We start from the raw sequence: 17,549 nt of genomic DNA on the forward strand, positions 1-17,549 counted from the left end.
TGACATTTGTTTCGAAACAGGCGGTCACTCGGGTGGAGCTTTTTAATTACCCGGGCTCAGCGCCGTTGTAAATTATAAGATTTTGAATTCGCGTCACCGCGCGCCAGCTGTTCAGTGGCGGCAGCGTTGACTTACTTTCAAGAAAACATTCCTTGCTCGGAACGTACCAATGGGATTTTGAAGGTGGATCTACAGTAAAATCAAATAAAACACATCGAGGTATAGCACAAGATTTGCTAGATTACTGATTTCACTATACATTTTTGGTAAAAAACGGATCTATCACACCTGGAGGTACATTTTAGCTGATTATTCATAAAAATCCCAATCCATTTTGTGAACTTCGAAAGTATACAAACAAACGTGAAACATTTCATTCGATTGGTCGAATCGAACGGTTAATTTTTGCGTTCGCAGACTTCGCTTTGAGGTTGAAAAATGCATTTTGTTGAGAAACAAAAACCGCAAAAAAAACCCTTCATAAATGAATATTAAAATTGACTAGTCGAGAGTGAAAAAATCAGAGACGTTGAAAAGTTATTATAATTACATGATTTTGGAGATATTTTATTCCCCAACATGAGGAATTGCAAGATATACGGTCGACTGATTCCGACATAAGTAGATCCCTTTCATGCCAAAAAAAGGTTCATTCTTTTTTGCGACATAAAAGTAGTGAATTTGAGGTCTTCGGGTATTATTTAAGAAACTTGACAACGATTTACGTAAGCCCAAAATTGCCGAGCACGACACTCTCAAAGCCGTGCCTCCAATTCGGGATCCGAGGAAACAATAGATTACTTAAGCCACGTGGGAAGTTTTACGGTGCGTCAAGATTCCCCCTGACCTGCGATCTCCGCGTCGAAACGACTCAAGCCTGAGCTTCTGAATTCCGGTTTTAAAAATACGAAAAGCCAGCGACATAAAAGTATATTTTGGATTTCAAACACTTCTTTTCGGAGGCTAGTGAAAAAGTCTCGCATAAGCGTTTTTATACTGTTCGAAAAATAATCTCAGTTCTTGAGTGCGCTCAATAGATTAGTATTCGATACATCGAACAGGTGAGATTGTATAGCAAGTCGGCAACATCGTTTCCTCTCCATTTAAACCCATGGAAATGTATCGATTCTCGAGCGAGAGCGAGTGCTTTGATGACAGGAATCGATTATTCAGCTTACGAGATGCTTAAATTGGACTACACTTTGCAATTTGGACCTATAAATTCCGGCCCACTTTTAAAACAACGTATGTGCCATTAGTTTCCCTATGCACATAAGTGTTTTTTCAGATGAGCCAAAATTTATAGGTCCGAATTGCAAAATGCAGTCCAATTGAGGAATGTCATTGTTCCCACCCTGACCTGCAGGATCCTACCTCTCAACCGAGAAAAAACACCTTTCTACAGTGCTGTTAGGAAAACTGCTGTGTTAGAGATGATGGTCAACGCCTATTTTTACATTCAAAATGTTTTTTGCCTTTTTCAAAATGTTACTTTGTTATTTAATGTTTAATTCAGACAAATCAACACTTCATTTTGGCACTTACTGCACTCTCCTATGCAACACGGCAGTGAAGCTGATGAAACAATACTTAATAACTGCCGTCGCGCCCGATCGACGTCTCTCACGACGTGATGATGAGCAATTTTGATTCGCGCAATTTGATGCGAGCGGCGCGAGTAATTTTGAGGCAAAGTCGGTCACATTAAGTATTTATCGCTGATCGGTGTTTAAGTGCCATAAATCCTGGCGAAAATGACTCTAAATCAATACGGTGCGCTTCATGCTGCAGTCAAAATGTAAACAGATTCCACGGCCCATTGCAACCGTTTGCGCGGTTGCAACATCGCACGCGAAAACTGCGTTTCACAAGGCACGAGTGGATTTAAGTGACGGCCCATCCGACAATTCCAGCCGGATATTAAACGCCATCCAGAGGAATATCACATTTATTGCGATCGTAACGCTGGATTGGCCATCGCGTTGCATCTTGCGAATTTTATGGCGAGGCGTGAATCATTAACCATCGATATTTTTTCATATAAAACTATGGTGAAAAATCGATTATTGAGGATACCGTTGCGAACACCCTGACAATCGATTCTTATTCATAGGTTGAAATGGCTGATCAATCGATTCGTTGCAGAGCACGACACTCCAATGTCGCGAATTTTATGTCTCGTGCATTTTAGAGGTTTGTGAAGAGCGAGTGCGGACCGCAGCGGTTCAAATCCGATTGAGTCTAGACGGGTGCTTTTAAAAAGCCGTAAACCCAAAGAGACCGAAACACGGTGATCCTTCAAACGATGAATGTCAAGAGATAAAAGGACCTATGACTCTGGTTTTCTGCAACCACGCCTAATCTTAGACACAACCAACATCATTTCTCGCTTTGACGGTACCCAGATAAAATTTTGCTATGAGAATTCTAGTCATATTTACACTCGCCTTAGAGATAGAGAGAGAGAAGGGGGGGGTAGAGTGAGGGATAGGGAGGAAGAGGGGGAGAGAGAGAGTCCGAATTGAAAATGAAGCAATTGCTCTGAAATTTGCGTGCGCCTCCTCATTAGATAAAACGTCGACAAAAGGTGCGCTTTTTAAATTAAATGCAATTTTCTTCTAAAAAATAAGAGCGACGAAAAATGAATTTAAAAGTAGAATTAACGTGCATAGTCTTCGATTCAAGCGAACTTAACGTGTACGAAATTTGTTTTTTTTTTTTCTTAATTAGATTTGCTATTTTCTTATTTTATTCGTTTTCCTGTCCTTCCTGTCCCGTTATTTTTTTGTGGTCAGGGTCATACTTTTTCTTGGTGCACAAAAGGAGAGATTTTTTACAACTTCAAAAAATACTTGATGAGAGGGATAAGTTGGTTTCGAAGAATTCAATGTTACACTTAAGCAAAATGTTTCCTCAGTAAGCTCGTAAAAGGCGATTTTTTTTAAAATTTTCCTCTCATCTTTTCCCTATCTTCTCCTTTCTTTGTGTTTGGCCTGAGGAATATATGCCCCGCAGCCCCCCCCCCCCTTCACCTCCTGGATCCACCGGTGCCCCGTACTGCCTTTCTAAGGGAAAATGCCATATGAGCCTGTAGGCGTTGCCAAATTTCACCCGGCAAATCCCTTATTTTCAGGAATTTTTTTTGAATCTTTGTCTACCAATTTCGCGGATAATTTTGTTTGTAATCTGATCTAAAGCGTCTGAAAATTTCAAGAAAAAATATTCATAATTTACCTAAAAACTAAACATTTTATCGCAAGAAATTTGGCGACTCTCGAATGCTCATACGGTGTTTTTCCTTAGCACGGCAGCGAAGAAGTGCCTAACGTCATTTATGGACGGCCTCCGCCCCATATGTCAACTTCGGTGGAGCAGCAGCTCCAGGGCTGGACCCCCTCCGGAGTGAGGGGGGGGGGGGGGGCTCATAGCTTTGCAAGCGCGTCTAAAAATGTGACGTATGCGCGGCAATATTCCGCGGAACCTAACCTTATCGACGCGATCGCGATCAGTCATTGAACCGACGTCAGGGTGATCTCGGATTTTTTCCTCATCATTATGGCCACATCGGCTGGTTGAGCCGAGCCAATATTGCCTTCCGCAGACCCCATGGCCCCAGGGTCGGGGGAAGGGGGGGGGGGGGTGCGTCCCCCCGAGAGCGAATGTCACGCTTTGGGGCTCGTAAGCTATGCCGTGCGCCGGCCAAGAATGCACTCCCAGACTTAAACGTTCATCTGTGCGGCCTATGCAAATGCTTTCTTAATCGACGCGGCTGTGAATGAGCGATCGCCTACGGGTTGTCGATCGCCCTTCCTTCCCCGAGAAGCAGTGATCTCAATGAGTTGCGATCGGTGGCGTGTCGTGCTCTGCGATAGATCGATTGATCCGCCATCTAAATCTATGGAAAAGGATTGATTATCATAGTGCGTTCGCAACGAACACCTCAGTGATCGACTCTTTATCATAGTTTCAAACGGGATGATATCGATAGTCGATAATCAAACCTCGCCATTAAATTTGGCAATGACTGATGCGGTCCGGATACTTCTCTCGATTTTGTTGCCTGCGTCGCACCATTTTTGAGAGCTCGAGCGCAACGCGACTCCAGCAATGGCGTGGCGTGTTTTGCGATATATCGATGGATCTGTCATTCAAACACATGGAAAAAGATCGATGAAAAGGCCGCTTGAGAGAACACCTTGATAATCGATTCTTTACCATAGCTGAATATCAAGAAATATCGATAATCGACCATTCACGCCACGCCACTTGACTCCAGTAGGACCAAACGCAAAATCGAGCCCTGAGGTGGTCTTGGTATTGTTCCTATGTTGCAAAATCGAGCAAGGAATCACGAGGCAAGAGGCCTCGTGAAATGTCGTCACCAGATTATCGAATCAGTCTCGACCAAGTGAACGACATCAGTGGCGCTCACCGGAAACGGAACGGGCGGTGCAACGCTGCAACGCTACAGTTAGTTGCTCAGAATCGAATGACCGCTGACATGACTCTCTGACCGGTCTTTGCGGTCAACGTCTCCTGGCAACCTCCACCTTATTACAGGTTAGGAAATGTCGCGGTCGACTGTTTCATCGGTATCTCCTCTTCCGAGGAAGAAACGGGCCGAGATTCATCTCAAAATTAAAGCGAATTGGCACCGGACGTAGACAAAATCCGGGGTCATCAGTGGCGATTTTAGAAAGTTGGCAACAATGGGATAGGTTAATTCTAATGCAACTTGTGAAAGGGACATTACCTCCAAAATTCTAATTTGAGCTATTGGCATCACTGTATAGAGTAAGAAAACCTGGAAATATTGGCGCCAATTTGACCCTAAAAGCTCAAAAATTAAGGGGGTTTAATGTCTTGAAGTTCCAGGACAAAATTTTTTAAGTTTTAGGTTAAATTTAGGCTAAGAATTCCATCACGCACACAAAAAAGGGAGCATCTAGTACCCTATGTATGTGATAAAAAAAATCAAACTAAAACCACGCGTAGCCAGTGACAGGCTTCTGGAGAGCGTTTTCCGTTGAGAACTCGAAATCGCCGATTTTGAGATGATGCCCTAAAGGCTTATTTGTTTTCTCCCGGAAGACACGGTCACGAACGAGTTTTCTTGGATCTCAAAATTCTCTGATCTTTCCCTAATTTATTGAATTTGGGCAAAACCCCTTGCCTTCCGAATTTTCTCAGAGCTGTAAAGAACCTGAACCCCTATAACAGGAATATTTTCTTCCAGCAAAAATAAGGTAGAGACTTTATCACGACACAGGAAGTCTTAGTTCTGATTGCCAAAAGAGGCTTTTATAAGATATGAAAATCTGCACTGCGAAGTCGCGACGCTCCTTCATGGTCCCTTTAATGGTCGATTGTTGATCGACAAATCCCTATCTTAGCAATACGAAATATCAATCAACTGTACTATTGTATACTTGGATTATTCTTCCGTCACTAAAGTATGTTGTTATTCATTTATACGGGCGATTGAATCCTTGCCCTCCGGAGGATTGCTCGAGACGTGCATCGTCAGTGACATTTAATCCCGGCTGTTGTTTCGGATCGGGTGAAGGAAAGTGGAAACGCCTTCAATCTTTCGCGTATGCAACACGGGCATCCGCAGAGTTCGAATAGTTGCATGCAGCGCCTGAATCAAATGACCCCAATCGATTTGAAGCAATGCGAATGTAGAGTTGTATCGCTCAAGATAGCTCGATAACGGTTCAAATAGTGCCGTGCTAAGGAAAAACGCTGTATGAACCTTCAGGCGTTGCCAAATTTCCTTTGATAAAACACGAATTTCCTGGTAAACTTGTGCACATTCTCCTTCCAATTTTTCAGATGATTTTGTACGCAATTTCACCTGAAGTTCCTGAAAATTTCAAGGAAAAATGTTCATAACGTTCGGCAAAAATAAACATTTTATCGAAGGAAATTTGGCAACTTTCGAATTATCATACGGCGTTCTTCCTTAGCACGGCAGAATAGTCGGCCCGCAGTTCCGCGGAAATGGAACTGAAGTGGACACGTTGTCGCCATCAGCATTTCCGCTGGCAGTGAGAAGTTGAGAACCCAGACTTGGAAGGCGACCGCTGCTGACTCAGACACGTTTGCCGCCTCTATAGGAGATCCCATATGTCCCCACGCTGAAATTGTCGACAAAAATTTGCGAGTTTCCGCGTAAAATGGCATCAGCTTTCCTTACACCAAATGCGCATAAAAGATTGAGAAAGAGTTATGCCGAAATTCCGCCGTTCCAGTAGTGACGTCAGTATTAAAGCCTCTTCTAAAGTTTAAGACTCTTGTTGAACTCTTGGCCAAAAGATTGATATGAAGTTAAGTTACTTGTTCCGCGAGAAGCCGACTTTACACGGTGTGAGGAAGGGCCCCCACGTTCCGGGGATATGGGCCTTGTAACGAAAGCACAATGACAATGGTCGGGACAGTTATGGATCCGCGAGTCATTTCCCTAGTTTATGATGGAGATTTCAAGTTTAATCCATGGCTCTTCGAGATCGTTGCCACTTCCCACGCACGACACACGGACACACGTCGCACCTAATCCCTCGAACGAGTGTCGCATCATCGTAGACATCATCCAACCTTCGCCAAAGTCTTTGAGGCATTGCTCTATGGAGGCGATACAATCCGAGACGATGTATTATGGAGACCCCACATTGTCATTTTCCCGAGAGAGCAAAAGTTATGTTCGGAAGTCAACGCTCAGTTTCGCCTAATGATGACTCATGGTCGACGTCTTGAGCAATAAGTATGGTGCGAGCAAGAGATCCAGCCAAGTGAATACTCTCTCTCGGTAAAATTACACAAAAGTCACGATGGGCACATCGTAATACTTTGAAATTCACATTTTAGCACAAAATTCCCGGAGTTTTTTGCACGTTTTGTCAAATTTCCCAAGTCAAAGCATTTTCTTGCTCGCCGGCCGTCACGTTGCGAGGAAAGATTGGGTTACATTTTGCAATTGTGGGAATTATTATTTCTGGGTCACCGGCAAAAGTCTCTATCTTCATATTGAATCTAATGGTACAAACATTGTTTCTGAAATGTGTCAAACATTTAATTTTGAATTGCAAAATTCAGTCCTATATTGCTACCCACGCAAATGGCAAATCCCTCCCCCTCCCATGAATAATGAATAGAGGGGAAAAGAAGACGAACATGAAGAAGAAGATCGGGGCGAATAAGTAGGAAAACAGGAGTGTGTGGAAGAAGAAAAAGAAATAGAAGGAGAGAATGAGGAGGAAGAGGGGTACGAACGAGAGGAGGAGGAGGAGGAGGAGAAGGAGGAGGATCGTAAAGAGGAGGAGGAGGAGGAGGAGGAGGAGGAGGAGGAGGAGGAAATGGAGAAGAAGAAAAAGAAGAGGGGAACAGTAAGAAAAGCGACAGAAGGAGGAGACTCAGAAGAAAAAGAGTATTAAAAAGTATTGGGAGTATTAAAATATTAAAAATGCGGGAAAGAACTGCACGAAATTTTAGCGCTCCTGCAGTTGACGCGCCACGGCCACGCGTCGCGTACTTTAGTGCCTCTCGCGGCGGGCTCGGTCTGGCAACTTTTAACACCCAAACTGGACCAAAAAGCAGGACTTTCTGTCCAGAAACGTCTCATTTTGATTCGTGAACATCAGCCTGCTTTGCAAACTGTCCATGAGGAGGGAGCTTTCGCTGCGTTGCTCGACGCACACTAATCGTGTCCGACATTCCATTACACCGACAGCTATGCGCAAACTGCGAGACCACCTGAGCTATGGATATTTTCCCAGCACCACTCGCCCCTCCCGCCCTCCTGTCTCGAGCCCGACCGCAGTATTTGCGGTTTGCGGTCAGGCCGCTAACCTTCGCGGGAGGGAGGGCGGTGAAGTCAGGTTACTTTCGCAGCCCGTAAATCAGTTCCTCCGAGGAAAGTCCCCCCCCCCCCCCTCGGGGGGAAAGAGGGAGAGAGGCTGTGTGGAAGGGGGAGGAGCGTGCCGGTGTCCCCTGCTCCTGCGTGATGCACTTTATCGTGAGGTCATTAGCGAGTTTATTGTTTTTCTGAACCACCCCCTCCCCGAGGACCCCTGAGTGACACTGTTACGTTGCCCGGTTTGTAAATATAAGCTACACTCGAAAAGGATCGTAGTCAATGGGGAGGAGTTCCTATTGGACCAATAGGAGCGCCTGTAAAATATATAGCGACAGGAATTTCTCATTGAAACAACGTGCACTCTGATTGTTTCAATCGGTGTTCCATGCCATTTCAGAGAGACGCCTCGTCACTTCGAAGAGATATGCGGTTGACGGAGCACACATTCTTTTAGCGGCATATTTGGACTGCATTTTGCAATTAGGAACTATAATCTCTGACTAAAAATCAGTTTAGAAACAACGTATTTACAATTAGTTTGCCTGTGTACATAAGTGTTTTTGCAAATGAGCCAGAAATTGTAGTTTCAAAATGCGGTTCAATTGGAAAATTTCTCATTGTCCACGAAGACAAAAAACTCAGTCCCAGGCGACGGAGTTTGTTCTCTTAAAAAGATAAAAAGGAAGAAAAATTGAGCTCCTCTTCGTGCCCCCCCCCCCCCCCCCCGCTGCATTAGCATCCTCGCGTCCGTTTGTTATTTTTGTGTACGGGGGGATTCTTACCTCTTCGTCTCGCAGACACAGTCTACATAGACAGTTTTTTCGCGGTCTACGTCAGGGGCAAGTAAAATAAATTTAAAGCGAGAACTTAAAATCTCTTTCAACATCTCCATTCCAAAATCTTAAACTTGACGAAAAAAACTGAACAATCCGTGTGAAACAAAAGTCTATGTTTCTTGATGTCAAGATTCGTGACTTGCTTTTTTTGAATGATGGCGCCGTGATTGATGGCATTGATGAAAAAAATGAGGGTGAAAAAACTGCTCAATAACCGCCCCTATATAATATAGCCTGAGATTTAATCCCTATCAGTAAGCCAAGATGTTTTTCTCCATTGCGTTGCTCCAAGAACCATACCCAGGCCAGGATATTAGGGGGAGGTATCCACAGATTGGGCCATGGGGTAGGTTTTACTTTCCAATAAATATGTAAACTTTGTACAAATGCTGATTAAATTGGTGTGCACAGGTTCAAATGAAGGAATGCTTTCGTTGCCAACCTGCTAGAGTCCTCTCTGCTATTCACAGGCTCCCGAGTTAAATTTCAGCGAGGGGAGCACATAAATAATGCGGGCAACAGCGACATGAAACTTCGATACATTCACATTTCAGCTTTACGCGGTCCTCAACACCAAATAATTTATCATGGACATGTGTACACTGTACACACTTACGTAGAGAACCCGGACTGGCACCGGGCCAGTTCTGCATCAATTATAATTATCGAGTGTCGCCGACTGAAACGGTGCGAAGTTACAGAGTGTATAGTTTCCTATAAAACCTTCCGCCTACTATTTTTAAGAATTCGATTTCGAACTCGCCCAGTCTCTCTCGGCGCTCGTGGCTGCAAAATTGAAAGCATCCACCGGAATTTTCTCACAGAATCCCTTTTAATACGTTTCAGAGAGGAATAATGCTCCTGGTCATCGCCGCCCCTTCCTCAGGGCAGTGGCGATTATTGAAAGTTGGCCACCCCTAATTTTCCTCCATTTAAATGTATGTAAAACAATCGATTCTTGGTGAGGCAGATTTCCTCGCCTAAATTCGATATTTTTAATGGATTAAAATTGAGGAAAAACGGTGTTGCCAACTTTCCAGAATCTCCGATGCCTAAGCAGGAAGGCTCTTTTAATTTAACATTGTGAATATGGAAGGCCTAGGGAGACCTCCACATCGGGTCTGAAATATGAAGATTACAACCAAATTCTGTTAAATCCAAACAAATTATTTTGTTATCACCTTGTCATGATGATACACAAAATGGCCTCCCTAAAAGAAATGAGTTCTTTAAGGAACGTCATAAATAAGGAGTTGGGTGCATAAAGGGCATTGCTTGGTTGTGGACTTTCAGAATCTTCATACCGCTAATTTATACTCTAGAGAGAAAACTATTGGGCAAATTCTTTGAAAAGTTCAGTTTTCAGCGTTGTAAAATCATAAAATATTCGGTGAAAGTTTTAACAAATTCCATGCATTTGCTTTAATTGCACTGTGTCGTGCGAAAACCGCTGATGTCCATATTTTCAGCTTTCAGTTTTTTTGTGTTGATGATACTTTTCAAGAGTTGATACAATCATGAGAGTGATGCCAATACTTGTTTCGGGATGAGGATAACCCTAAATCAAGTATTAACACTACTTTCACGATTGTATTTAACTCTGAAAAGTACTATCAACCATGAAACGAGAAAAAAAGAACACAAGACTGGGAGAATGGACATTAGCGGTTTTTGCACAACACGATTCTATTACAGTGGGAACACCGCAACCAAGAAACGCAAATTGCACCAAGCTCTTCAAATACGGTTGTGAGGGTGGCTGCAAAATCTGGCGACTGCTCGAAGCAATGCCTTGCTGCGTAAGGACGTGAGTATCTTTTATTCCTAGTGCATGGTTAGGAAAAAGGAAATACGTATACTTACACATTGGCTCGATGCGAGGCAAAAAATTACCAAAAAAAAAAAGTGACTCGGCTTACCTGAAACAGAAAATATACGAACGTCTATTAGTGAGGTTTAAAAGAAAATGCAACAATGTCATGCCAAGAGAGAACGCCACAATTCATGTTTATTTTTGAGGAAAGGTATGAATAATTTTCCTTGAAATTTTCAAGGACTTAAGGTGAAATTGCGAAAAAAATTTCTGAAAAATTAGAAGGAAAATATTCATAAGTTTGCCAGAAAATTCGAGATTTATAAAAGGAAATTTGGCAACGCCTGAATGTTCATACGGCGTTTTTTCTTAGCACGGCAGAACACCAGACAGCATGAGACGCAAGGCACCTAAAGGAAGACCTAGCAGTGCCTGACGCGGTCAAAAATTTCTTTAGAGATGCTTGACATAGGTGGTAAGACGGAAGAGGAGATCAAAAAAAAGAGAGAAAAATTTGGCCGTAAGTCTACATGACTGACTTTACATCATGCACTTTAAATTTTGATTGCGCGCGTATTCGGTTGTAGGTACGTACGGGCATATACGCTGTACACATTACGTACGACGCTTTTCCGTTCCCCTCCATTTGCTCCCTTGAAACACTATGTAACGTAAACATGAGCCCCTCCCCCCCCCCTTAATTAAATAACGCTGGGCAAAGCACCTCGCTTAAATTTTCATGCCTTTTTTCTGACAAAAATTACCCACAAATCATTGTAGCTTAAAGAAGTATGAAATGCTCTATTAAAGTTTTACAAAACGCTCGGCCTTCGATTGAATTTTTGACCCGGTGTTCTCGAAAGTGTTTAGAAAACTGTAAATCGATATTTTTTACCCAAAATTGATTTTCCGAAGAACTGAAAAATTTGAGTTGTGCACACAGCGGCGCATTCTGTGAGACTAAATTATAACTAAACAATATACCAAATGATGGTATCTCTCCCTAATTTCTTGAGGGAACCAATATTTAGCTCTTTTAATGCAAGCAGAAAAAGGTGGCACCGTGAGTAGTGACACCAATAGACCACAAGACTAAAAAGAAGTGAAAATTAACGCACTTGGATACGTATTTTTTTCTCATCAAATTATTCCCAACGACAACAAGTCGGCAAATAGTTTTCAGGCAAAATTTGTCGCTTGGAACGTCAAAGCCACCATACGAAGCAAATACAGGTGATGACTTGATAACTTTTCCCTGACATTTTCATCACTTCCCCTGACATTTCCCGGTTTTCACTGACTTTCACAAATTCCCTGACACTTCCCGGTTTTCCCTGACTTTAAAAATTCCTGACATTTCCTGGTGTTCCCGGTATTCCCTGACTATGGCAACCCTGCAGTATCTCGATTGAAGATAATAGTCGAAAGTGTTTTCGATAGTGGTTCGATGTATCGTTAGGTTCCAAACAATAGAACATAACCTCAAACAAAACTTTCGGGATTTCAGTCGGAAAAGCTGAAAATGAGAAAATTCCAAACTATTTCACCTTGCGATGCCATTTAGTACTCATCAGAATAAAAAATCTATCAGAATAACCCCGTTTCCTCAGATTAGTCGATTGACTTTTGAGGCTATGTTTACACGTTGAACCAATCGATATCGATACAATCTCACCTATTTGATGTATCGAAAACGATCTATACAGAGTAGTGGCTAGTTTTGAGCGCTTACCGTTGCTGATTTCGACCTGGCTGTAGGCAGTGAGCTCGTCACCCGGCGAAGAATTGTAATATCCGTGCGTAAAAAACTGAGGGAGGAAAACGTTTGATTCGGAACTGAATCGGGGTAGTTGGACCTCGAGGGAGCCGCAGTTCCACAGCACGCCGACGACGAGGCAGCCCAGCACGAACACGAAGCCCGAGATCACGGCAGCCAAGCCCAGGGCCTCTGAAGCCTCCGGCCGGAGCCCATGTTCCCTCGTCAGCTCACCTGCATAATTCGCTCACCCGCACCGGAAACGCGCGGCAGCTCACCCGGAAAACTCCGGAAAATCCCCCGAATCCGATATAGTTCACCAATATCCAACCGCACTCACAAAAAATGGAACTTCAATTTTTTTAAAATACTTCCTTCGAGTGGAAGTTGAGTCAACGATGAGTGCGATGGTAATCTAACTCCGCGCTCACATTTGCAACTGACAGTTGACCGCTGGATCTAGGATCCGAGATACATCGGGAGGTTCGGCGCTAGTTATCCAGTTCTACCGTGCCGGGAATACCTACATATTCAGAAACGAAATCTTAACACATGAACCGAAATTTGACGAGTGATAAAAGAAGAAGAAAAAAAATCACACTAAAATTTTGGAGTCACCGGGAGAAACACTGAGGTCATGAAATTGTATATGTTTATGGAGATCAAAACATGTGCATCTGCATCGGAAATTTCAAATTTGATCGAGTGATCCTGCGTGAAACGAACGCTCATGCGAAAACATGCCACTCCGAAAACAGTTCTGACTCAAAAACAATCGCGGTTATTACACTGAGAGTTAAACTTTAAGAAAATAAGACCGAGCGGCGAATGTTTGCGGACGTATTCGATCCGATTTAGTTTTGAGAGAAACACAGTTAGGGCAGCTATACCGGAAACTTTCGCTAATTCACCATAGCTTTTGTAATGTTCACTCAATAGAGCACGATATCATGAGCGATGGACAATTTTCGACGGATCCGGACTCTTGAGAACAGTTTAATCGGACACTTTTCACTGTGGGTGGTGTAAAATTTTATATTCTGCCGGCAGTGAATTGAAATTACACTCCTAAAATTCGAAAAAAATAGAATTGTGTACTCGATTGGCACAATAAAATGAATAAAAATGTGGATGGTTGGCGGATGAGACTTGTGTTGAGCCACGTGCGGGATTTGGAAATTCGGTTTGGGCGACGAGTTTATAGACGCGACGCCGGCTGGGAGCGGCGGAGAGAGAGACACGCGGGTCGGCCAACGAGACGAGACGGACTGAGGACTGAGCGGTGAACCTGAACTGCACTTGGAGCCCGGAGAAAGACCCGCGCGGGGCGGAGCGGCTTATTACAAGAGCGGCAGCCGTCGGCGGCTCGGGCTTCAGACGCCCTTATGGAAGCCACCCAATGGAGCGCCGTATAAGGGACAGAATACTGCCGTGATAGCGAAGAGAGCAGTAAGCGTCAAATTTTCGAAATCGAGGTTCCTTCAAAATCCGTCTGATCTCTTTCAGATGAAATCATTGAAATGGCTATATTACAGCAAAATTCGTCTTAATTATATGAAAACGAGTCATGTGGGGAAGCCGTAAGTGCACTGGAAAAAAAAACGCATTGGATCTAGAGTCCAGACTCTTAAAAACATCGACAAGAAAAAATTCCTCATTCGATCAGATTTAAGATTGAATCAAGAACCAAGCCTCTTACTTTGAGCGGATTTCCTTTTGATTTAAGCTTAAATCTGATTGAATCAAGAGTATTTTTTCTTGTCAATGTTTTCAAGAGTAGGTATGTTTTTAGGACGCCGCATTTGAAGGCGTTTCCAAATCAGCCAAGTTCCGATACCCGGATTATCGTTTTGCATGGTTCATGTTCTTTTTTTATATTCCGTGCCACTTGTTTATTTTTAATTCTCGTAGAAAAACCATCCATTTGTAAATACAATTCTAGCTGCAGCGCACTTCAGCTTTACATTCACCGCTGCAAAAATGTCAAAGGAAATCGACACGCCCAGCGTGCATGGAAGCTATTTCCATTTAATTCTTCCGTCACATTCTTACGGCGCAATGATACAACTATTTGAACTCTCCGGAATGCGTGAGGTATCACGCCGCATTTGAAGGCGTTTTCAAATCAGTCAAGTTCCGATACCCGGATTATCGTTTTGCATAGTTCATATTCTTTTGTTATATTCCGTACCACTTGTTTATTTTTAATCCCCGTAGAAAAACCACCCATTTGTAAATACAATTCTAGCTGAAGCGCACTTCAGCTATGCATTCACCGTTGCAAAAATTTCAGAGGAAATCGACAAGCCCAGCGTGCATGGAGGATGCAGGCCCTCCAAAGAGCACATCCTCGGAGGAGGGCGTATAAAGATCAAATATCCAATAGACGTAAATACAAGGATTCCCCCCGCAAAGACAGCCCCAAGCAATATGATAAGCAAGAAAATTATCAATGAAATTTGTCGGAAATTACGATAATGGCATAAAAGAAGTAGCTACTCGAGGAATACTCAACCCTGATAGGTTAGGAACAGTTAGAAAATTTGTTCCTCCAGCCAAAGCATTGCATTTTTCCTTCCAAGATACTTCGCATTCGGGCAATGTGTGAGTTAGTGGTTAGAATTTTTATCAGAAACCATTCCAAAAAGCATTGAAACAGCCAGGGACAAGTTGGAGATTTTTATATTGTGGCAACGTTGCCACATGCGGAAGAAAGTAAATAATTGAGAGGATATAATAAGAGCAAATTTCTAAGTAAATTAAATGAGGAGGTTCAGAACAAGGTAAAAAGTGTTACTGCCAATAAGATCCGGCGAGTAATTGCTGTATGAATAGAAAAACGTAACAGTGTATTTCCTTCGGAAAATACCTAAAAATTTATTTTAAATTAATTCACTTATGTTTTTTTTTTTTCAAATTAATGAAGTACTCAAACCGCCGTATCTTCGTGCAACGACGACGCACGATAGCAATGAGAAACATTTTATTATCACAAACAGCAAAAAATTGAAGGCGCTCTGGCCTTTTCAATAGCTAGGTCTGGATGCAACTATTCGTGTTCTTGGGGTGTCCGGATTGCATAGCGAAAAATTGCAGGGGCTCTGATTTTCTTAGGAACAGCGCGTGACTCCGGTTGTCAATTCTCAAGGTTTTTCTAAGTTGCGTTCACAATCATGTTTCACCATCGAATCCTCGAAATTCGGACGAGTCGTGTAACACTTTGGTAGCGATGCTCAATCATGTGTCTGGAGAATTTTCACGCAAATTTTGTATTGCTTCATCTGATAGTGCTTAAAGAGCTGATTTCACAGTATTTTGTATAATTTGTTCCTAATATGGGAAATAGTATAAAAACAGATTTATAAGTGAGAAAATGCACCGCCTATATAGTGACGTCATCTGGCGGCATTTCCCATTTAAACACACAAATTTTAGCAGGTTAGATCATTTTGTCATATCTTCTCCAATAATTGTTCAATTCATGAACCAAGATCGAGTGTCCTCGTGTTCAGTTCACTCAGCAGTTTCCATTTTAACACGAAATTCATCAAATTTCAGACACCTGCCAATTCTCTATTGACGGTAGTAATTTGCGGGATTGACATCTGTGATGCCTTTATGGAAACTTTTTTTGTGAAAAATTGCACCATTTGGCATCTTTGACGCGGTGCGACACGACTCATCCGAATTTCGAGGATTTTGCGGTAAAACACGATTGTGAGCGCAACTTGGACACTTCCTGAGAATTAACAACCGCAGTCATGCGTTGTTCCTAAGAAAATCAGAGCTCCTGCAATATTTCGCTATGCAACACGGACATTGAATAGTCTGTTGCATCCAGACCTAGCTATTGAGAAGACTGGAGCGCGCCCTCAATTTTTTGCAGCTTGTGATAATAAACTGTGTTATTCATTGCATTCATGCGTAATCGCGTTGCACGCACGGCGGTTTGAGTATTAGATAAATTTGAAAAAATGAAATAGGTGAATGAAAAAAACCCGAGCGCCTTCAATTTTTTCCGCTTCTAAGAACAAAATGTTACTTCCATTGCATTTGCACGTCCGCGTTGCATGCAGTTTGAACATTTAGTATAATTAAAAAAACAGAAATAAGTAAATTGATAATGAGTACGTACTATTCATGCAGTGGTTAATATCTTGACTTATTTTCAGCAATTGCACACTGAACCTTCTTCTGAATACTCTCGTCGAATTTACTTGGGAGTATATATAAATAAAAGCACCACCAAGATGCAGAGGTGCATCGCTTTGACTTCAGGGGGGGGGGGGGGGGGGGGGGGGGCTAAAATTTTAGCCTCCGAAAAGCGTTATTTTCCGCGTCTTCTCCTCGAAATGATGAATATCTTGAAGCGCAGGAACAAACTTTGTAATTACCGCGCTGATGCTGATGGTCTCTGTGCCTCTTATCACCAGTTTTTCCTCCCAGAGGGAGCTGGTGATTAAATTTCCATCCTTTTTTGTAATCTTTGTCTTGTGTGCTTTGATTTTGCTGCACTGTGCCGAGTCTGTTTACCTGGTAATCAGTCTCGGTCCCGCAATATCAGCGTAGCGACGGCTCGTTTTTGTTTTTAATTTTTTTTTTCCCCGGTTGAAAATGAAATTGTAATTATTTTGGAATGTTCCGGGTTTTGTTTATTCCTTTTTCTTTATTTGCAGCCTTTTCCCCAAATTAAGTTGTTCTTTTATTATGAGTATTTTGGCTGATTAAGTTGTTTCTCATTCTATATGTAAAAATCGTATCCTATTAATTATTTATTATTTTCCGTGGGTTGCAGCTTCGCCAAATGATGCGATTCGCGGGTCCGTTATCGGCAAAAACGAACGGAATAACGGCCTATGGTGATCAGTAACACTATGATTAAAACGAAAGGACGGAAGTTTGTAGAGGATAACAGCATACCGGACTGTGAACTCACTTTTCCACAATAACGTTTCGCTACTATTCCGTAGGATTTCATATACGCAATACTAATAGTAGAAAGACGAGGAAACCTCCTGAAAAATTTAGTAAAACTAATTGAGGAGTCCAAGGAATTTTGAACGCTAGGCACTTAAAAAACCGAGCAGTTCTCTATCCCTTCACTATTGAGCCCTACATGCAATTTGCAAGAAATGATTTTTACTTTGAAAATATGATCACCCTCGATCCCATGATTCAAGTATAAGGCTCAGATCATTCAAAAAATTTCAACAGACCTATACAACCAGAGACAATGATAACAGTGGAAAAACAAGGGAGAAAAACGGGTAACAAGGCTAAAATACACAC

At 42.5% G+C, this 17,549-nt stretch overlaps 1 protein-coding gene across 1 annotated transcript in view; it reads right to left on the reverse strand.

Moving 5' to 3' along the window:
• The window catches only part of LOC109043067 (A disintegrin and metalloproteinase with thrombospondin motifs 9), a 195,971-nt gene extending 178,733 nt beyond the window's left edge, over positions 1-17,238 (reverse strand). Inside the window, exons 1-2 of the mRNA XM_072306217.1 lie at positions 17,181-17,238; positions 12,237-12,506 (exon numbers count right to left, since the gene is read on the reverse strand). Of these exons, the coding sequence (XP_072162318.1) occupies positions 12,237-12,506; positions 17,181-17,238 (328 nt within the window). The remainder of the gene's footprint in view (positions 1-12,236; positions 12,507-17,180) is intronic.
• Positions 17,239-17,549: the final 311 nt, after the last annotated feature.

Source organism: Bemisia tabaci, chromosome 1 (assembly GCF_918797505.1).
Source record: "Bemisia tabaci chromosome 1, PGI_BMITA_v3".
In the NCBI taxonomy this organism is placed as follows: Eukaryota; Metazoa; Arthropoda; class Insecta; order Hemiptera; family Aleyrodidae; genus Bemisia; species Bemisia tabaci.